The 22,629-nt window shown below is 38.1% G+C and overlaps 1 protein-coding gene across 2 annotated transcripts in view; it reads right to left on the bottom strand.

Moving 5' to 3' along the window:
* TRAPPC9 (trafficking protein particle complex subunit 9) overlaps positions 1–22,629 on the bottom strand; it is a 438,425-nt gene that overhangs the window by 397,412 nt on the left and 18,384 nt on the right. For both annotated transcript variants that reach the window (XM_057369163.1, XM_057369164.1), the window contains 4 exons: positions 21,932–22,057; positions 17,151–17,367; positions 14,891–15,034; positions 878–1,004 (listed from right to left, as the gene is read on the bottom strand). In XM_057369163.1, the coding sequence (XP_057225146.1) occupies positions 878–1,004; positions 14,891–15,034; positions 17,151–17,367; positions 21,932–22,057 (614 nt within the window). The remainder of the gene's footprint in view (positions 1–877; positions 1,005–14,890; positions 15,035–17,150; positions 17,368–21,931; positions 22,058–22,629) is intronic.

Genomic DNA, 22,629 nt, shown 5'->3' with positions numbered 1-22,629 from the left:
GGAATGGGCTGCCCAGAGAAGTGATGGAATCATCACCCCTGARTTGTTMAAAAAACATGTGGATGTGGCATTTGAGRACATGATTTAATGGTGACCAYGGTGCTGRTGCTGGGTTAACAGCTGGACTTGATCACCTTAGAGGTCTTCTCCAATCTTAACAATTCCATGGTTCTGTGATTCTAAATGCATGACTCCCATAAAAAAGGATTTCAATCAGTATTTGCCCCATCTTCAATGCYAGAGTTTTCTTCACTATTCAGCACATTTTTTCTCAATAGCATTATCTTTCCTTCAAAAAGGAAAGATTTTCTTTCAGTGCCAGTTTTCTCTCTCTCTCTCTGACTCTAATGCCTCATGCCAAGCTTTAACCTAAACAAGCTATTATTCATTGGCCTGACTGCATGATGTGCCTAGGCACAAAAAGGAACTGAGATTTAGAATGGGCCAGTAAAGGTGCAAGCTTGAAAATGCAACATCTGGAAAGGGAGAGCTCCAAAAAGCATCAGTTCCAAGTGAGTTCCAAGCTCCATGGATGGAGACTGCATCCAACTCATGGACCTTCAAGTATTGAAGTGATCAAATATCCAACCTAAATTTCAGCTCCAGCAAAACACTTTCCTTCAGTTGTATAAGAAATTGTTGAAGGACAGTTCTTCAAAAAACAAAACTTCTCTCTTTCTGAAACTAAAGGCCACAAAGTATTTTCTGGTCAAAAGCTCTATTTTTGCTCAAGAGCTTCTCAAAACAATTTGACATTTTGACATTTTTCCATGTTCCTGTGATCAATATGCATAAACTGAGATGACTGCATCCTTTCAGTATCCTTTAAAATCTGACAGGTACTGTGAAAAAGTTAAAGATTGTATTTTGGTCTTACCTCACAATAGGCAGTTTGGTGAAGGGAACAGGAGGTAGCTTCAAACCATCTGGAAGAGTGATGACTTCCATTGTCCCAGGGCATTTTGCTGTGTAGCTTTCCAAGCTCTGAGTTACATCTTTCTTTTCTACAAAATAAAATTAAAAAACAATTTCAAACTCACATTTAATTCAGATGAGGTTATAGCCTTTTTTGTACAAAATAGCTCTAATGGCACACCAACTAAYTTCTGCATTCAGCTCTTGGAGCTATGCAAAGCCTCAACAGATAGATCAAATATAATTAAGTGATCTTAAGCAAGAAAGTTTTCTAGATTTCTCAGAATTTTTCAAGTGCYAGTCTATACCTACTTTTTGTAAAGTTATTTTATTGTCAAAATACAAGTTTCTACAACTTCATCTACTATACCTACACATACAAACAAAAYAATCASCCTCACACATATTAAGGTTATTAAYAWTAGCATTGTATGGGAACAAGCCCTGCTCTGAAACATTAGATGTAATAACATCAAAAGAAATGAAGAGAAACAAATTACTTTTGATGTAAACTATATGAAAACTATCTAATCTCAAAATAATTGTACTGCATTACACTACTAAATCACAACAACTGGTAAGGAAAGTTTTTTTTTTTATTTTGCATAAAAATACAAGAATATTTGAATAAATATATACTATTTGGGTCCTCTTCAAGGGTGTACAATGGCTGCTTATTATTTTTATCCAGCAATTATTTTCAACAATGTATAAAATTATGTCTCCAGAAAAAAAAATATCTATTTAGAAATATACAGCCTCAACACAAAATTGTATTTGATCTTTATGGTGCCTCCCAACAYAAACCATTCTATGATTCTATGATTCCCTACTTCTCTGATGCAGACAGAAAAAGGCCTGAGAGTGTGTGTTTAGAGGGAAGAATAAGGCAGCTGAAAAGACCTATGTTTTTTTTAAAGTGAATATCCATACAATGTTGGAAGGGACCTTAGAGTTCAACCCCTCTGTCAAAGGCAGAGATATCTTCCACTAGACCAGACTAGATCCATGTACATGCTGCCAGTAAAAAACAACTACTCAATAACTAAACTGTTTCTAGAAAATACTTCAAAGATCAAAACACCCAATAAAACTAAACAGAAAAGGGGAGAGTAGTAACAAGTAGTTATCAGTAGTAGTACCAAAAAACCTGCTTAGACAGGTGTATTGGGTTATGCWGCAAGATTTTGGTAGCCAGGGGTGGCCTTGGGGAGAAGGCACCAGGAGTATCTCCACAGCAGAGCCTGTCCATTCTAATTACAAACAAACCTGCTCCTGCCCAGAGCTGGGCCAAGCAGTTATACTGGCGGCACCTCTGTGGTAACATATCTAAGAAAGGGCAAAAAATGCTGCATAGCAGCTGTGAGAGGGAGGAGTGAGAAAAATGTGAGAGAAACATATCCTGTAAACCATGTCAAAAATACCAAAACCTGCCCAAAACACCATCTTGGGCCTTGAAAAGCGCAAATATCCAGCAATGCTTGCACTGCCCACATCAATCCAGCTTASCTTGTGAATTCTACAGCCACAAGTACACACTCCTTCAAAGCAAATAAACATTGATTGTAATCCCCTTCACTACAGAATTAATGCCACATAACTGGCAATTGCCTTGCTTGTGTCWGGGTTTCACTGAACAGTCTCTTGAGCCATTTCCCACATTTTAATTGCCTGTAGGGTATGTTCACAAAACCGCATTATTGAACATACACATACACTCAGACCAGCACAGCCAAAAGTTGTAGTGGTTCAAGGCTGAGTATTATCATCAAAATTTCAGGTTATTTGTCATATTATGAGCAAGGGCACATAGTGTAAGCAGAATCCACCGAGATGGAAACTTCACAGTTGCCAGAAATGATGAAGACWATACTACAGCATGWGCTTAATTRCRCTTGAAACCAAAGGTCTGTCATTCMAGAGCACTGGCTTTCARTCTCTAGTGYAAAAAACTGTCAATTACTGTACTCAAGGAAAGCAGGTTGCCATTTGCAAAAAGAAATTGTTTGCAGATTTTTTGAGTCGCGTTGTTATTTCACAGTAGCAGTTCCGTACACTTTCTGCGAAGACCAAGCGGAACCAAACCAAACAAAGCCAAACCAAACCATTTTTCCATGCTGATGTGGTGCGAAACATATCTTTAAACATGCTGCTGCCAGCTCTAATTCATTTCCTTGGCACCACATCTCAGCCAAGGTGCTGAAGGAATCTACATCAGCAGGACTCAATGAGAAGTATGCACGAGGCAAAAGAGCTGCCTGATCCTRCCTGAGAGCCACCTCTGAAMGCAAACACTGGAACCTTCTCCCTCKAAGAGCACCTCAGCCCCCTGACCTCTGTGGCCTAATGCTTGCCAAAAATCTGCTACAGCAGACTGCAACTCTCAATTCTCTCAGCTTCTGGCTGTCTGTCATTGTATTCTGACACAACCTCCTGGGAGGAACCACTGAACTCCTCAACCTTCTTCCTGACCCACAGTTGGGAGATTTCTGTGACTGTTATCATCAGTACTTATCTTTTTGAAAATGACACAGCTGCTCTTGGAGGTCTTTACCCACCTGGTGCCTTCATGCTTGTACAGGTCAGCAGGARGGCAATCACCACTTGATCCTGCGACCTGTGAATTCACCTCAACAACTTTAAAAGCTTAACCTGCAGCTGGGAGCGCTACTGGATACTCTTGTGTGGATATTAGAGATTCATTTATTGAGTGAGGAGTGACAGCTTATTTTCTCATCTGGAATAACTATGTTCACTACTTTTTTTCCCCCCTCAGTTTCTCTCCAGACTCACTGAAAGACCAGGATCACAGAATGGCTGTAACCAAATAAAGCTGAGCAAAGCCACTGTCAGCATTGGCTCTCGAGCACATTCTGCTCAGTTTGTTCAGTCTAACCCCACAGCAGTTTCCCCATTCCAAACCAAATTGGTTTTGACTGATTTTGACAACAAAAATTTTGCAAATCCACCCATATTCTTGGAATTTCATTGCCTAACTACTTCAACATAATGAGCATTGATTTTGTCTCCAAGCTGCTTCAAACCTTCCTGTAATAAGAGAACACAAAAATCKGACTGTTTCAGGTGCACAGTCAGAAACCATTAGTGACTGAAAGCTACTAAATGTGAAAAAAAACCAAGGCTTTGTGTTTGTTTCACAGTCACAAGGAGCAGTATTTCACAATAATTGAGCCACTGAAAAATCAGACCAGGACAGGACAGGTTAGTTATGGACTAACATTTTTAAGCACTTTATTAACTGTGATTGAACAGAATGACACAAACAGCAGTTCATGCTTTGGCAGATAACAGAAAATGAGAAGAACACAACTGCTGTAATTRTAGATTTTAGCTCTTTAATATCTGAAGAACTTTAAAATATCTATACTCAACTTCAGTCACTACCCATTGAAAACTAAAGCAAACAGTAAAAATGCAGCATTGTTCTCTGCCAACAATTGGTTGATGTTGTGTTAAACAAGTCACGATGCCTCTTGCACAACAACCTAGAGCCAGGTGGAATAAAGAAAGGGAATACTTTATATCTGACCCACAACCACACTGGAACAACTTCATTTCCTCATGCAGCTCACTAAAATATTGAAAACAAATAGCTAAAGGCCTTCTGACTTCAATTTTATCTTAGTGATAGGCCTAGAATCAACATTTTAACAAAATCCTCATTGCCCAGGGTRCCTTGTCTGGCTGAGCTTTTCCTTCTGCCTTGAACACATCAAATAATGGTCACAAAGGAGAGCTCAGAGAGCTCCTGCTGCAGCAGTCCTGATCCAACTCTCTCAGGACAAAGACTCAAACATGTCCTTAATAAATTAACAGTAACATACAGGAAGACAGAAAAGTCAGTCTGATGACAGAAAAAAAAAAAAACAGAAACAAGAGAAAAAGAAGTTTTTGCACCTGCAAACACAGATATGGCCTTCCAGTGCCTGAAGAGAGCCTATAAGAAAGGTGGAGACACACTTTCTTAACAAGAGCAGGTAGTGACAGGATAAGGGGTAATGGATTCAAACCGACTGAGGGCAGATGTTAGGAAAAAATTATTTACTGAGGGTAGTGAGGCCCTGGCACAGGCTGCCCAGAGAAGGCTGTCCCATCCCTGGAAGTGTTCAAGGCCACGTTGGATGGGACTTGGAGCAACCTGATCTAGTGGAAGGTGTCCCTTCCAAAATGAGAATTGCTTGGTGAGCCCTACAGAAGAAAAAGTTCATGTCTTCTTCATTCAGGGAAATCTTCAGTCTCACCCTTACGTGAAGATGCAGTGTACTGTTTAAACTAAAGAATTTCAAAAAGGCCACGAATGACGTTAAAGATCTTCACAAAAGCTGCAGTATAAATTGAGTATTCACAGACAGCAACCAATACACACTTTTTACCCTTCAGTAGATCACCAGATTGCAGGGGGTGTGCAGTGCTCCTCAGAGCCTTTCAGGCTGTGCCTGAGCTCTGCTTTGGGTAGACACAGACAGGGAACACCACATTTCTGTATTCAGAGCATCCCCTTCCCAAGCACAGCCAGGACAGAGGTGAGCAAAGCACCTCACAATCAATCCATGCCTGCAGTACCCAAGTTGGGTAACTCAGAACAGAGCAGCTCCTCTCATCTGCAGGCAGCATCCCCTGCTTTTCCATCCCATTAACTCTGACAGGGATTGGGTTATGGCATTTTTACAAGTTTCAGTAAACAAACAGCACCTCCAATATTTTTCTGAAAAATACATGGAGCAAGTAAACACACACGTCTTCCAGCTGCTCAGAGATCTGATACTTGAACAAGGTGCTTTGAAAGCAACACAGGAATCCTGGGTGTTCATCCCAACATTGTCTACTGCAAAAAATGTGTGTGATCTCCCCCGACTCCAAAGCTGTTCTTATAGGGAAAATCAGAAAGGCACTGGAAATTCAGCAGAGAGTATGAATCCCATTTCATTCAGAAATCAAGCAACATAAGTCTGTAAATAAATACAGCAGAGATGAATTCACTTTTTGACATAGAAAAGARCAGAAACTACAAGAAAATAATTAATCTATGCTACCCAGAGAGCTGGACTTGCTTTCATGAACAGACCACCATGAATTATATCAAAGAAAGTGACTCCATACACACAAAGGATTCAGTTATTTTCTGTGTAATAGCTTCTCTTTGAAAGTTCTCAATTTACTACTAACTTTGCAGGAAGGGCGAACAAGATAGTATTTTAGACACAAATAAAAATAGCTGTCTCAGGAGCAGAATGTTTTCTACTTCTAAAATGACTGCTACAGAGACAAAGAATGGGAAGAGACTGACTAAACACATCACAGTCTTCTATTACAGCATTTTTAATAATTATAAAAAAAGGTGTACGTACAAAGTCCCAGCCAGTTTGCACGAAAGTATTTCTAGTTAGAATCTCATGAAAAAAAACTGACATAGCTGAAGACAGAGTTCATAAAGACACTATTAGAATTTCAGTGTTTAGTTCTCYACCATATCTCAGAACTTCAGATGTCAGCATACTTTCAATACTAAATAATATATTTCGTAAACACAGAATCAGTATATAAGCCACTGAAAAACGACAATCATTTTTCTATTTAAAGTAATACCAGGAGTCTTACCTTTACAAAAAAAATGCAGTAAATTAGACATAGATAACTTTTATAATGATAAAGGAAGTTAAATAAATGCTGTAAAGCTGCTTCTGAGCAAGCTAGGTATTATAAATATTCACAGACACAATGGCATAACTGTTTAAGCACATCTGATTCTAGACTTTGTGTGGAAGCAGAGACAGAAGTGGGAAATATCAACACACTGATTTCTGCAGAATATTTTCCCCAATATACTGTTATGCAATGTCACAGGAACTTGGCCAGAAAGGTTTATCAGGATTCAAAATTTTATTGCCTGCTTGATTAAAGGATGGTTTAATCATTTAAAAAACTGGAAAACTGTCTGAACACTTAAAATGAAAACATGGCAGCTCTCTCTCCTAACATACAGTTGAGTTTTCCCATCMTTCTGTAAAAACATCTCTTCAGTATCACTCCTATCCCACTCATCTTTTCTTAGCACATCCAATCATATGCAATGGACATCATATGGGGAGTTCACTAAGGTACATGGAKGATCCATTTTTAAACATGGATATTTCTTTTTCCATATAAAGTGCYAATTTCAATAGCAGCCTTGACTCCAGTGCCTCAATTTTAATTTACGGTAAGAGAGCAGTATGGAGTCTGTTAAATGTCACATAAAATCTATTTGAATTTTAGTAATATAGCACCTCCTAAAATAGCTTCGTTACAAAAAAAAATTAGCACTTAATAATACAGCACAGATTCTTCATGTCTTCATCTTGCCAGTTAAAGTACATCTTCCCCAAAGGAATTTCTTTTCTGGAATAAAAACTTTGCCATGTGCCTCCATTTGCACACCTATCTTGAAGATCAGAGGTACCTAAGTCAAGACAGAGAATTTGAGCCCAAGCTCAGGAACTTAATTTTGCTCACAAGTGACCTTAAACAAATAGAAAACTTTTGTCATAAAAAAAGCACTGGTTTACTGTAATGATTGATCTGCAGTTTTACCAAAGAATTTGGCTATGGCATTGGCAGGAGTTTCTGTGTGTACCTCACTGACACACAAGCCTAAGCAAAGGTAAATCACGTGTAAAAGACTTTCAGGTTTGTCTGTAATGCTAAACATTTGATTCAYAGTACATTATTTTTTCTTTCATATAACATATGACTTTAAAAGTTGTTGCTTTTCATATCTATGAAAACAAACTTAGAACTTTTCTTTCTGTTGCTAGTTTGAGCCACTTCATTTATTAATTCCACTTCAGAAAAGAAAAAAAATCACAGTCTAAAATAAATATATTTCAGGAAAATTAAGTACACCTTCTTAATAAAGCAGTTTGARCAAAGTAATTACATTTAAACCAGCTTATCTCTAGAAAACACAAATTCCAGAGAGAGATTTGAGGGGGGGGGAGGGGGTAAAAAAAAACATCAAAAACTGCTGCAGATGAACAGTTTTTGGSAGCAGGAACACAACAGTGAAAGTCATGGTATCATGGTAAGTAAGAGTTAAGCAGCTTCTAAAGAGTTTCCTCTTCATATACATGTACAATCTCCCAAGCCTTTTATACCAACCCATCAGAAAGCATTTACATTCAGGCATTTTTAATATATTCATTCTTACACCATATTGGGCCACTGCTATACATCAAATACACAAGGTGACAAGTCTGTTTAATTACATTTTTATATATTTATACATGCACACATACACTTATTTATATATGTACATAGGTAAGATACGGCACTAYGCTGAAGCTGTAAAATATTTCAAAGTAATAGCTAACAACTACCAGGTTGCTATAAATATTCCCTAGTAATTATACTGAAGATTTCCATCTCCATCCTGAAATCATTTAATTTGAATATTATAAGACCAACCAAAGTAGCTTCCTTTTGAAAGGTTTATTGGTTGGGCAAAACCAACTTGCAGATACTTTGTCAACTAAAATACAACACAGTGCATTAAAACCGTTCATCAGTGTCAGTTAAGTAAACCTCGCTTCAACTCTGAAGTTTACATCAAGTTTTAATTTATATTATATTCTCTGATCAGTTTGATAAAAGCATCACTCTTTTTAGCCCTTCCAATCAGTAACTTTTGCCTTTCTTAAAATTAATTTACACACTATGGAGGATACTAGGAGAAATGTTTCCTTWATTTAAATGCAGTTTCAAGTATTTTAAGCAGTACAGCACAATAGAAAGGCTACAGAGCAAAGCAATTGGTGCCTCCACTAGACCACTCTGGGGGATTACCTGTGACATGAATGATCAGCAGACTTTCTAAGAGCAGGTTTCCAACACAGGATCTCTTATTTTCCTCTCTCAAGTAACACTATCACAATCAAGTCTACTCTAGAAAYTCTTAGAAATAATGTTGGCTCAGCAACAAATTGTTATATTGTCATTTTTGCCAGTTTCCTAATAGTTTACAACTGTTTTGACAAGTGCTGCTTTGGGCTGGGGTAGAGTTAATTTTCTTCACAGCAGTTGGGCTAGGGCTGTGGTTTGGATTTGTGCTGAAAACAGTGTTGATAATACAGGGGTGTTTTGGTTATTGCTGTGCACATCACTACTAATCTCTTTCCTCCACGCCCTAAATTCATTTACCTATTGTTTCTACCTCTTCTAATCATTGCTTTTGGGTTTTTTTTCAATCTAGGAACATTGCATTAACTAAATCACACTCATATAAAAYGCTCCATTCATTCCCTAAAAATGTCATGCTTCAAAGATGTTCCAACCTCTTCTAAGAAATCACAATTATTCATACATCTCCTATTATTTACTAGAGCTTTGTATAATGCACAGAGTACTGAGGCCAAATTTACTCAACTCCAAAGGAGTTCAAAGGATGGAATTTGGTTTAACTCACTTCAACAGTAGCCAGAGTCACTTAGTTAATACTGAGAGAGCCACAGATGTGTAAGGGGAGTGATAAATCTTGTCAAGAGAATCACTGGCATGGCCAGGGTCATTAAGAAGACTACAACACAGATATCTCAGTTGGAAGAACTTCCATCCCTCTTGAACTCTTAAAAAATACAGCAATGTACTTGCCATWTGTAATTTTAAAATGAGAATAAAAACAGTTTAAGAAATTAACTGCAACTGTAGTTCAGCTGTTTAAAATTAAAATGCTTTTAGCGCCTTTGAACCTTATCTGGTACCTGAAATTTATTACTACTCATTTTACAGTTCAGATCACTCCCTACCATAAACCACTTCTAATTACATTTAAAAATAATTTCACAGATTTATTCTCTGTAGAGAAAGGACCAGCCTTGGAATCTTCCTTCCTAAACAGAAAACCTTGATCCAAATTCCCTGACACAGATCGATCTTCCTTGAGTGTCTCTTTCTGTACCTCAATTATCTTTGATTTCTGGCAGGCTTCCTGCATCTGTGTGAAGTTATTATTTTTCATGAGTTGAGCAAGTTACACCTCAAAATCTTTTCTGGCTTTATGTCTTTATTTGTAGCATTTACAATCCTGTTTCCTCTAACCTGTACAAGAAAAACAGGAGGAAAAAGGAAGAGCAGCATTATGAGAATAGGCAGAAGAAATGGCAAACAGGGAGGAGAAATGGTGAGCAACCAGCTCAAATTGAAATGAGCTGAAACTCTGAACAACTCTGGCTACAGCTCTGTAAATGTGGGGAGATCAAAAAGTCACAACAAGATACGAACAGGAAAACAGGAGGCAGCAAGGTGAACAGTCACAAGCTGCTCCAGCAGTCCCTCAAAAAAAATGCTGTTTTAAATCATTCCATGCYCTGAAGTTATTTATAGGCTCATAGGCTATTCTTATCCTCTGCCCYAGTGAAATCCATTTAGTCCCATTTCTGTGGGGAGGTACCACCCACCAGGCTGCCTGTGCAGCTTCACATCATTTTTCCAAGTTTGGATGGAAATTCAGGACAATGCCTTAAGAAAAGATCTTTAGAAACTGAGTCTGGTCCTTACSGCTGCTTGGCAGGAGGGCTACTAAGGGTTACATTTGAAGTAATTTCCACATTCTCTTTTGGTCTAGCTGTCAATTTTCATGAGCCCAGTTTAATATTCTTCCTTACTTCCCATACTTCTACATAGCAATTTGAAATTTAAATGACACCAAGGGAATGCATATGCAATCTGCTCTATAAATAAAAATGTCTGAAATACTGCATAATTTCCTCTTCCAAACTGCAAGATTGAAAGACATATTTTAAGAGCTGTAAGACACCACGTCTGACATCATCAAATTACGCTCAGTCCAGGCTTAACCATAATTTCTGAAGATAAACAAGGTTTGCGGTTTCTTTCTTTAGATCAAGCTCATCACTTCTTTGRAAAAGGCACAACCTTGCCCTGGCAGCTGACATCTCACCCAGCACCTGAGCACAGCAGACTTGAAAGGAAAAGGTTTTGAAAGTGCTCTCAGATTGCTGGTGTGAAGCCCCTCAGCTAACAAGTCCAAGCTGTCAAGCCATCAATGTGGCCTCACCCAGCCAACACTGACAAGTCCATCCCAACTCATTTAGAGGATGTGAGGAACTGAAGCAGCGTTCAGCAGAAATTTTGGCAGAAGTTCTTCATTAGTTACAAAGATCTCAGTACAGGCTGAGAAAAAGCATCTTTTGGTGGTATACAATGATTTAAGAATCAACCACACAGAGGAAGGACAGAATAGCAAACTGGAATATTTTGGGAAGCACAGTTCTCTCCATTACCAACTGTCAGCTCAAGAGACAAGGCATCCAAACCCCTGGTCAACAGATGAAAAATGTCAATGTTTAATGCAGAATCATCATAGGATGAGTAGTTCAATTAAGTACATGACAAAGTGGTGAAGAGATCAGATGTAGAGGCTGTCACGTCACTGAAAGACTGGAAAGAACTCAAATGCAGCAACAACAACCACAGAATAGGAAGGTCTTGGCAGAGCTACGCTGAGAAGCACTGAAAAGTGCACATTACTTCCCAAAACAATAATATAGATGAACTTTGAGGATGTTTAATGAACTAGCCCACCAAAAAAAAAAAATAGAAAAAGGAATGGAATACTCCTAGTTTCATCCCATGTTATGTATGTTGAGTGAGAGAGTGAGAAAAGGTYACCTCAGCACACTGAAACCCCTGCCACCAGAAGCAAAGGGCAGGAATGACAGCTGGAAACCCGCTRATGTCTGAAAGAATATATGAGTTTGCAGAGGTGAGGGACTGTTTTGATCCATTTAATGTGAAGAMAGGCAAGGTCTGCCTCAATCMAYAACTGCAGGAAGGAATTAGGTTCTAAACAYACTCCTAAGCGAGATTAAAAAACAAATGACGTTAAAYGTTGGGATCAAAGCAATCATCCAACTTTATTTTTTCATTAAAGAGTAAAGAAAGAGAGAAAATACAAAGTAGGAAAATGCCAAGAATGATGATGAGAAGGACAGGAAAGGGGTTATGCCCACCATGGCTCCAGCCCCAATTCACAGAGTGCCATGGGGGAGATCTCCTGGGTGTCGTGGGGCTTTCCCTGGGGAAGCCTCTCCCAGAGCTGCCCTTCCAGGAAGCAGAGCCACAGCAGCAGCAGGGTGGGCAAGAGCAGCCTCCTGGAGCAGCCAGGACAGCAAAGACTCCTACATTTTGTAGACCTCATAGACTGTTTGGCAGGTTGGCACTTGCTTAAAGAGGGGTTTGAGAGTGGCAGCCTCACATCCACTCGTAGCAACAGCACATCCCTGGAGAACTTCATCTCTGCTCTCTTCCAGTCCCTTGGCTGCTCCTTGGTATCCAGGCAAAGTTCACCTCATGTATCCAAGGCTTACTGATTGTTCTCAACTGTATCAACTACCAGGTCTTTCTATGACCTTCAAACAGTGTCTCATTTTCTAAAACAAAGAAAATCAAAGTTTTCACTTTCATACCCCAAATCTTTGAAGAAGCAATGGAGAAACATTCCCTACTTTTTACTCATTCATCCAGGGACATATGTTAGTGAGTGGCTTCTGTGTGGACAGYCATATGCCTTTAGTAGCTATTTCCAAGTAGTTCTGTGTTTAGAAAGGCTCCAACAGATGAGCCAACTCAAAATTATTTGCACATAATGCAAGTCACAGGCCTTTTCAAGCAGTATGAATATTATAAGTAAAGACCCACAGTAAAATACTGGTGTTTTTTTTCCAAATATCTGACATTACCCAATTCAAATTCACTGAGCTGTACACGCAGGTTTGTATCAAAAAGCATTATGCAAAAGATAGGTTTAATTCCAAGCAACTTTGCAACTGCACATTTTAATTCTTATTTAAAGAAAGTGATTCTTAAGTGCTTGCTAACATTAAAACATAATGGCTTGAGATTAGAGGTTTTATGCAGAATTTAGTACCTCTTTTTGCTTAGCASAAGATTGCTTTTTACATATTTATGTAACTAAATAGCTTAATTTTAARTCAAAATTTTAGCTTCCATGTTGTTAAAATAGTGACTGACTCCCATTTASTTGATGACACTCTTTATTTAGATTTGCCAGCCTGCACGGTTAGAGATTCAAGTAAATTCAAGTAAACATAGACAAGTTTTATTTTAAAATGTGTCATTCAATTAAAACATTAGATTTTGTTTTCAACACAAACCAGTTTTGACTATGCATTTGTGTTCCATCAATAAAAGCAAAAGCTTCTAATTAATAGATCTAGGTTTCAYTGTAACAAATAAATCTCAGCTGCTGAATAGAAGAACAAATTTTTTTTTCTTCTTTCTGCAGTTCCTGTATACCAGCTTCAAGTGAATGAGTAAATGAACAGAATTAGATTAAGGAAATAGAAAATATTCCTCTTCTGAGAGAAAAAGGGTTAGAAGGTCAAGTTCTAGTGCCAAATATTTAGCTGSTAACTTCCTCTCATCTTAAGAACTTTCACTTCTATTTATTCTAAAGATTATCTGCAAACTACCCAAACTTTCAATATAAAAATAAGTTTTAGCAGATTATCAGTAACAAGCTTTAAAAATAGGAAGTTYATTTAGGAAAGAACACATTCAAGTCAAAACTGACTTTTCAAAAAATTGCTTTTTCCTCCACCCTTAGTAACTGGTGACTTGGCAACTTTTATGCAGCACAGAAAAATAGTAAAATCTGAGCACTCTTGAGCTCCAATGCAACTGCATTATTTCTGTTTTCTAATTAAACATTCAATTGGTTAAGAAAACCTGGACATTTCAGTCATGTGATTATCAGAGAATAATACTAATTACATCTTTTCAACAGTTTATAAGGGGAACAGTTCACAGTAAGTAAAACAGCAACCTAATCCTCTGCCTTCAATTGTCTTGCTTTTGTCCTTTACTACAATTCAAGATTGAAAGGGTGTTGTTGGTTTATTTTTTCGTAATATTCAAACCTTTTTAGGATTAGGCATTAGCAATATCATGGAGATGCAGAGTGGAAGAGCTTAAAATCTTTTCTTCAGCACAAATTTCCATCCATATATCAACAAACTGTAAGTTGTTCCATTACTGTAAGTCCTGGAAAATCCAAGGACCTTTTGACAGCAAGTAAGATCTACAGACAGAAAGCAGATTTATTCCAGTTTATCAGTTCCTCTCCTTACTGCAGCACTGATTTGACAACCAAACAGAGGAAATAAGGCAGGCAAAGTTTGCCAACAAAGTTCTTTGCTGCAGGAGTTACTAAGGGGAGACGTTTAGCCATGATTAAAGGAGAAAAGAAAAGAAAGGAAAAAAAYCTACAAATTTTCACTTCCATCCTCTTTCTCATAAACAAAGGAGTAACTGGAAAAAATGCATTTTTTACCTAGCCCACTGAGAAGCAAAACCAATTTTTTAAATCTTTCAGCTCCCATTAAGATGGGTAATAAACACGTCAGCCTGGAATATTTTCCTTATGAAACATAATAAAAACATAACAGTTGTCACTTCTGGCTTTTCCAAGTGATTCTGTAAATGCTACATTGTCCTACCCAACAGAAGGGTCCTCACACAGATCATTCCTATTTCTGAAAATCATCTACAGACACATTCATTGTATTGTTAACCACTAACAAATTTCTTAAATCCCGCTAAAATTTACTGCTGAATGTCAAAAAAAAAAGAAAGAAACTGCAGAAACGTAGAGGAATTTAAGGTCACTCTCCCAATAAAACATGCTTTATTTCAGGTCCATCACATTCAGCTTCTAAAAGTTASAAACAGAATCATTTGRGTTGGAAAASACCTTAAAGGTCATCTAATTTCAAYTCTCTGCTGACTGATTACCATCAACAACCAAGGCATACACAGAATTCCCCAACTTCCATGCTCTCCATTACCWCTCAAATCAATTGTATTTCAAAACAGAGACACATTATTTAACTGTAGATCAGGAGAAACTGCAAATACCTCCTTCTTTAAAATGTCATACCTTGGTCAGAAAGGAAATCCAGCATGGTCTGGAGAAGGAAGGAGAGATGCCTGACRCACAGGGAGGGATTGCCCATTCTCCGGGAAGCAAAGACGAGTTCATGGAGCAAACGCATCTGCACTGCAGCCCATCCCCTGTGAGTTCCTGTAAAAAATGCAGGTATTTAATGTATTTTAAAGCTGAAGTCATCACAAACCCATTGAGTCTGGTTTTCTTCTTATACTTGYATGGCACTTATAACAACCACCCAACGGAACCAGTGGTTAAAAACTCCCAATTTTCTACTCAACACAAAAATTAGGATTGTTGCATTTGCTTGAATATCTAAACATGAAATCAATTTTTGTTTTATATGCTTATCTACTGACTAATAAATGTACCATTAAAATTCAGAAGATGAAGTAAACACTTCCCAAAACATAAAATTATATACAAAATTTTAAAAGTTTTATATCTTTTCTTAAATACGCTGGACAAATTCACATGAKATTTCAAACAGAAACTGAAATCACAAAATCACAGAATGGTTTGGATTGTAAGRGACCTTAAAGATYCTCTTGTTTCAACCCCCTGCCATGGGCAGKGACAACTTCCACTATCCCAGGCTGCTCCAAAGTCCATCAGTCCTGGCCTTGGACATTTTCAGGGATGGGSCAGCCACAGCTTCTCTGGGCAAYCTGTGCCAGAGCCTCACCACCCTCACAGGGAACAATTTCTTCCTAATACCTGATCTAAACCTATTCTCTATCRGGGTGAAGTTATTCCCCCTTCTCCTGTCACTCCATGCCCTTGGAAAAAAAAAAAATCTAGTAATTCAGAACTCTCTTTAAAGATCAAGCAAGAGATTTTATCTCTAAATGTTTTCCTGGCCAATAAAAGCAATAAAACTCTAGAACACGAGGCATATATCCTRATTTTCAGTCTTTAAGTTTCAGACTATGAATGACTTCATATTTGCAGAATATCTGTGGTAAGAATAAATAGATCATCGCAACATAACCTTCCTTTCAGAACYATAATATGCAGCTTCATGAAGCTTAACCTGCTTTTAGTAGTAAGCAACAGCAATGMTTTTTAAATAAGAGATATTTCAAGAGTTGCAATATTTCATAAACTTCAACAGCTTCCTTGTAATATCACCCATCAGCATTTGGCAAACTGTTTTAGGAATATTTACTGCAATCAAACCTTGAGAGTTTATATTTTGAGTCTCATTATTTTTCATGTGTGAAATGTCATTTCTATCTTAGAGTTTACACTGATCTTTCCATATGTCTCTAAAAGAGCCATTTTGGTAGTAAAAATCACACAAAGCATTTCAGTGCAACATGAAGGTGAGGTAAAAATGAAAGATAAACACCAATCATGTCATTTTTCTTCTTTTTTAATGATCTTTTTTTGCAGAACTTCTACAACCTGCTCTCCCAACAGTCCCATCCAAGGCCACAGTGCATTTTTCCCAGCACATTCCCTGTTCCCAGATTCTGCATCTTTCCATCCAGTCCACTTGGCATTTTCTACCTCCTCTCACATATAATTTCCTTGACTGCTAAATCACACCAGTTTAAAAAAGCAACACTAACCATCCACAAATACATCTCAGTCCATCACTTGCTGCTTCTCCCCTGCAGCTACGACATATAGGGAATGCACCCCAAAACTGCTGCTATAGAACACAATGCAAGGTTTTGGAAAGGTTCACTCAAAAGGAGCTCCCAAACAATGTATTACCTTTCTCTGATCTCATTAGAGGGAAAATGTGACATATTTGACCCTAATAATTACATTACATGTATACATGTGTGTTTGTATACGAAAGTATGCAAAAGGATTTTTAATCTTTCTTTATAATATCAAAAAGCTACAAAACCAAAGGAAATAAAATTTCTGATGGAACAGCTGAAGGCACTTTAACTGAAAAAATATCCCAAAATAAAATATGACCTTTCTATATACTGAGAAGTGTACTATCAAAACATTTTTGAAAAACATAAGAAACAAAGTTTTCTTAAATAACACATAATTACTTCCTGCAAACAGGGCAACACATACAGCAGTGGCTCACAAAAATTTGAAATTATTGGAACAACACCAAGAAAAAGTAAAGGTAGAGTGTTAAACAACTGCTTTAACTGCTCAAATTGGTTTCAGATTAGTAAATAATTTAGGTTCARTATGAAATCTCTCAAGGAAATCAGTTATGGAGAGCCAGCTAAGCACTCAACTGTGRTAATTCATACTTCTCCCCAGAGACACTGACCTTTGCTGAAGTCCTGAGGGTCCAGGGAGAGGCTGTAGCCAGGCAGAGTCTCCAGCAGCAGTTTGTAGCAGGCCCTCCAGCCGGGCTCGGGGATGCTGGGGGCCGCGCACTGCATGGCCGCGATGCGCTTGAAAAAYGCCGATTTGCGGTGGAAACCGATGCGCTCGTACAGCTCCGAGAGGATGCTGTAACGCTGGATCTTCTCCTCTTCTGAAAGCTGAAATTTGAAGGGAAAGGAGGAAAGGATTGGTTTTTATCAAAAATTTAAAAAACAAACAGGGGGGAAAAAAACTGTAGCAGACATTGGCACAGCAGAAGGCCGGAGATTTGCACACAGCCAGGCATGACAGCTTCTACAGCCAAGAAAAGTTAAGCTTGGTTCAACTGTTAACAAAAACTGCAGACATGGAGTTCTGCAGTTTCAACTTTATTTGCTAGTGCTATTATCAAGTAAACAGTCAAAAYAGTAACAGCTAAATAGCTCCATGCTGAATGGAAGATATTTAACATGATTTTCATGGGCATGAAAGGAGTGCACAAAYATACCACTTCCAAGACTTATTGATTCACTAAGATTTTCATTCCTTTAAGATTAGATCTGATATTTAAATCTCAGGCTATGAAAGCAAGAAACTACTGTGTCAATTTTTATGTCTCTAATCTTGTAAAGCACAAAATTTTCATTCCATGAAACTGTAYTCTGATTTACACACTGAGACTGAATCACAGAATCATAAAATTATTTGAGTCAGAAGGGAACTGAAATGGAACCTTGTTCACCCTCCTGCCATGGGCAGGAACATCYTTTTYTAGACCAGGTTGTTCCAAGGCCCATCCAACCTGGACCTCAACACTCCCAGGGATGGCATATCCACAGCTCCTCTGGCAAACCTGTGCCAGTGCTTCATGACTGCCTTGCATGAAGGAAGTTTTGGAGGGCAATTGTGAGTTCAGTGTGAGCTTTTCCCAACAAGGTAAACAATAATGTTAAAGTAAAAAAAGTCATAGAAAGACACAGACCCAGATTTCTTCACTGAGTTAATATTGGCACAGGCTGTCCAGGGACATGGTGGAGTCATCATCCCTGGAGGGATTTAAAAGACATATCGATGTGGCATTTGGGGACATGGTTTGGTGTTGGGCTTGGCAGTGCTGGGGTAATGGTTGGTCTTGAGGTCTATGCCAACCTAAACAATTCCATGATACATATGCAGACTGCCAATTAGCGAGGTGGAATTTACTAAAAGCCCCATAGTGCTTAAAGTTGAAACAAACTTGATAAGGAACTATCACCATGCACTGCTTTAGCTTATCGGTATCTTGGCACAAGTCTCAGGCAAGGTAATTCTTTTCCCCTCTGGCCTGAATGATAATCTTGCTTTGGAGTCAGCCAGCCAAGAAGAAACTGCCACAGAAACTCTGGATAATTCCAACCACTTCCTACACGATGTCTCAATAACCAGCAATGCAGAGCAATGCTGACACCTAGTGCACAGGATCTGGCACAATCAAAAGCAATGAAACCTACCTTAAATTACTCTAAAGMTGACAACACGTTTTGCAAAGGCGTWTCAAAGTGACAAACTTCACCCAAAAATAGCCCTCAAGGACAGAAACAGCAACTCATTCTTCAAAACTGGAAGTATCAATCAGTGTGTTTAACTTCAGAAACTTAAAAGGCTTGGACAGTCAAGGGAAGCTGCTTACCACACTGGTTGGCTTTTACAGAATTTATTAGATCTTATAAGCAGAGCTTCAAAACATTTTTAGCTACTCAAGTCCTGATATAATTACGAAAARTAGTCTATTGTCAAAGTCACTTCTGATTTTGGACACAGGGATATGAGACACACCAAAGAGGAGTTTTCAGAGGGYACCACGACCTTATCTGACAGTTCAAATCTTTGTACTTCAGGATATGAAGAGACATGCAGAGTAGCAAAGCATTTGGGAAAGTTTCAGACAATTTTTGAAGCTGAAGTTGTTGTTTTTTTTCAGAACTAACAACAGAAGATGGTGCCTGATGCAAAAGTACCATCCATTCCTAAAAAGACCAAGGCCTGTACCAAGAGTTGTGAAGAAAGGCAATTGCACCAAGGTGAAAGCTTTCAAAAATCAATGCAACTGGAAAGAACAGAAGGCTCAGAAAGWAAAGAAAATACAAAAAAAAAWTTRAAGAAGCTTGTCAGAGTTCCCAAAAGCCATCACTCAGAAAGAACATGAGGTGTTAAACTAAAGTTACTCATTTATGTCACTTTTAACAAAAGAACAAAACAAAAATATAGCAGCAGAGTTGAAAAGGGCACAAGCACATGATCAGGAAATAAAGMAAAAAAGCTTGAAAAAGCCCTAACAAAAGCTATTCCTTAAATACAAATACTGACAMTGTTCACACACCTATTTCAACTAAGATGAGAAAAGGCATGGTCATACATTTTAAGTAGATGGTAGCATTCACTAATAGTTGGAACAACTATGAGAAAGGCTGCAGATTCACAGAAAGTTTTATTTTCCTCATATCTGAGTAAGTTTTTAACACTGTTACATAATTGTTGCTTAATGGTTGTCCTCAAAGTTACTCAAGTATTTCCCTCAGTTGCAGGAAACATTCTTCATCACCACSAAGACAACARAAATGCATTTTCCCTKAGCACAAACCAGTTAGGTGYTRCCATTCAGGAATTTAAAAGAAGMAAAAGAAGAATAAAGGTGAAAAAAMCCCACACAGATACTCCAAGTAATTAATTCTGGGAAGACTGAAGCRGGCATTCTGCAGGCCAGGGGTGCAGCATTCACAAACATCTTTGCTGACCTTACAACTTTATAAAAGCTTAATACCTGTAAAGTGGCTGCAAAACAGCCACCAYCTGAAGCACAGCATCATTTCCACCTGGTTAATTTTTATTTAACTGCTCTACCAAACCAAGTTACAACTGCACCTGGAAAGGCTGTAGGTCACTATCCAAGTAATAGAGCTGTTTTTTTCTTAGACTTGTTTCAGGACCAGCTTTCAAGAGTGCAGGTTTTTAATTTGTTTTTTAATTATTCCTTACTACATTAAAATTTTATAATGTCACTTTCTCTGTAATTATATTTTACAATTTATTCTTCATAACTGCATGCAAAGTTAAGTCTTATTACCCTGCAGCTCATCAGAAAATACCAATTACATAATATTACTAGACTGTATGAAATTGAATTTATGGATAGGAACKAGTTTCCCTGTTTATGAGTCTTACACTTTAACCTGTGAGGTGTTTTTACTGCTGCAGAATATTGTTTGTGCTGATAGTCTATTTACCTGCAAGTGAAAAACACACTGCAAGTGCTACAGTTTATTCCCTCASCTATCACAGGATGACTCCTTATCTGAGTTAGTCCAAATTATAAATGCAACTATTATTTGTTTCTATGCTTTATATGGTAGATCTTAAAAAGCTGTAAATTCAATTCCCAGCCATTTCTCTTTACAGAAAATGCATTTCCCAGCCCCGGGGAAAGCCCTGGAGAGATTATCCTMCTCTCATTTCACATAATAATGCCAAGTTTCTCCCCAGCCACACAGAGATCCCAGTCTGTACTGGTTCAGGCTGTACTGGTTACAAATTCACTGGCAGCTTATATCAGGGCATGTTTCCAATATTGCCAAGCTTTATGCTTGTGTATTATTAGGTAATATCTATCAGCTGTTGGAGTAACAAGTACTTTGCCATTCACTGTTGGTAAATTCAGGTGTTGGGGATGAGGATTTTTGTTTCCTTCTCTCAGGCAGAACAGGAGATTCGACCAATGGCAGTAMTTGCTTCCAGAAAAAAGAAACAATATTGGAGTTTGCAGGCTACAGGAATAACTGCACCAAAACAAGAGGATGGATGAACAACAAAGGGTGTGGAACTGCTGGCAAAAGAACAGGTTACAGAATCAAAGAGAAGGTCATTAGCACCACAAGGATTATGGCAATTAAGGTACTCTGTAATAAAATTGATGATTTCTACAACTGCTTATCARTTAATTAATGCCTCATTTATGCTTTGTTAGAAAATTGATTCCAGAGAAAGGATTCTTGCAAATGAAAGAAAGTATTCTATTTCCCTCATAAATTTGCTGTCCCTGTCTGGGCTTAATAAGGTCAATGGTGTGGACTAAAACAGCTCATCTTTCCAAGATGTCATGAGCAAAAACCAGTAAGAAATCTAACAGCTTTTTATTAGTTCTTTCAGCCACAGCAGTCTCTCTGTAAGCAGTGACACCAAGTTTGAGACACTGATGAAGTGTTTTGTGGTGATACTGMGCACTTTCCCCACAGCTCCAAACACTGATTTCCCCCAAATTCCTTTCTGATTTGACCTAATTAAGACTTTGCACTATGCAACAAAAATTCAATTGATTAAGAACACTAATCAGACGCTTCAGCTCACTCTGCAACAGGCCAYTCCTGATTTGCTCAGTTTCACTGAATGAGACACAATCAAGAATTTTTTTTTAATCCACTGCAGATCAGTCCCAAGCAGCTGTTTTTCCCTAGTGCAGCATCCCAAGAAAACAACAGGATTTTTTTTATTTTCACAAGGAAGAACAAGCAACAGAGTCTAATCTCAAACTAAGTCCTCACATTTTAGATGAACTCTCAATACTTTGTATTGTGAAAGTCTTCAGAAGTCAAGCTCTACTCAGAAGGAAAGCAGTGATACAGAAAATAAATGGGAGTCTCCTGAATCCAAGTAACTTTCAGTACRTTCTGTTGAATCACAAGAGAAAAAYAACTGGACTTTCTGACCAACCTGGCGAAGGTTGATATAAACTGCATTTTGCAGAAACTCAGAGGCTTCCATGCTCCTCTTCTGTATTGCCAGGACTCTCACAGCCTTCACACAAGCTTCCAGTTCAATCACACCAGCGTTCTTGTACTTGGAGGGGGAGAAAATTAAAATAATACTGAAGTATTGCACCTGTTAGATTTTATAAGCATTCCTGCTCAGCACATAAATCAGCTGTCACATCCTCCAAACCCAGCAATTCCTTAATGCTAATGACTACACTGCTAAATTATCAATATATGCCCAAGTGCAAATTAAGGTGTCATCTAAAATATTATGCAAAACAACCAATTTCAGCCTCTTCACTCACTTCTCTTATTTTGAGACACAGCACAGCTTCAGTTTGAGAGTTCAGACAAGGAGAAAAGCTGGGAATATTGGTACCACTTTGGATAACCTCATATATACGGTTGGTTGTGGGTGCGGTGTCTGCAAATAAATCCTACCTTCACAGTGCAAATATTTTTATTACTGCATCCATTTTCTCTTTAGTTATAATAACATTCTTGATGGCAAGAGAATTAGAAACCAATCTGAGTGTTCTAGTATCTGTTTACAAAACCTTTCCCATAAATGACTGTTTTGTTATTTAGCTTGCTTAAGGAAGCTAAAGAGACAATGCAGATGTGCATTGAACTGTTTGAGCTCAGATAACAGACAAT

This window comes from Malurus melanocephalus, unplaced genomic scaffold, assembly GCF_030028575.1.
Source record: "Malurus melanocephalus ecotype Western Australia unplaced genomic scaffold, MMel_1.1 scaffold_104, whole genome shotgun sequence".
Classification (NCBI taxonomy): Eukaryota; Metazoa; Chordata; class Aves; order Passeriformes; family Maluridae; genus Malurus; species Malurus melanocephalus.
Note: the sequence above shows the minus strand (reverse complement) of the source record. Positions and strands in the feature narration are given on the sequence as shown.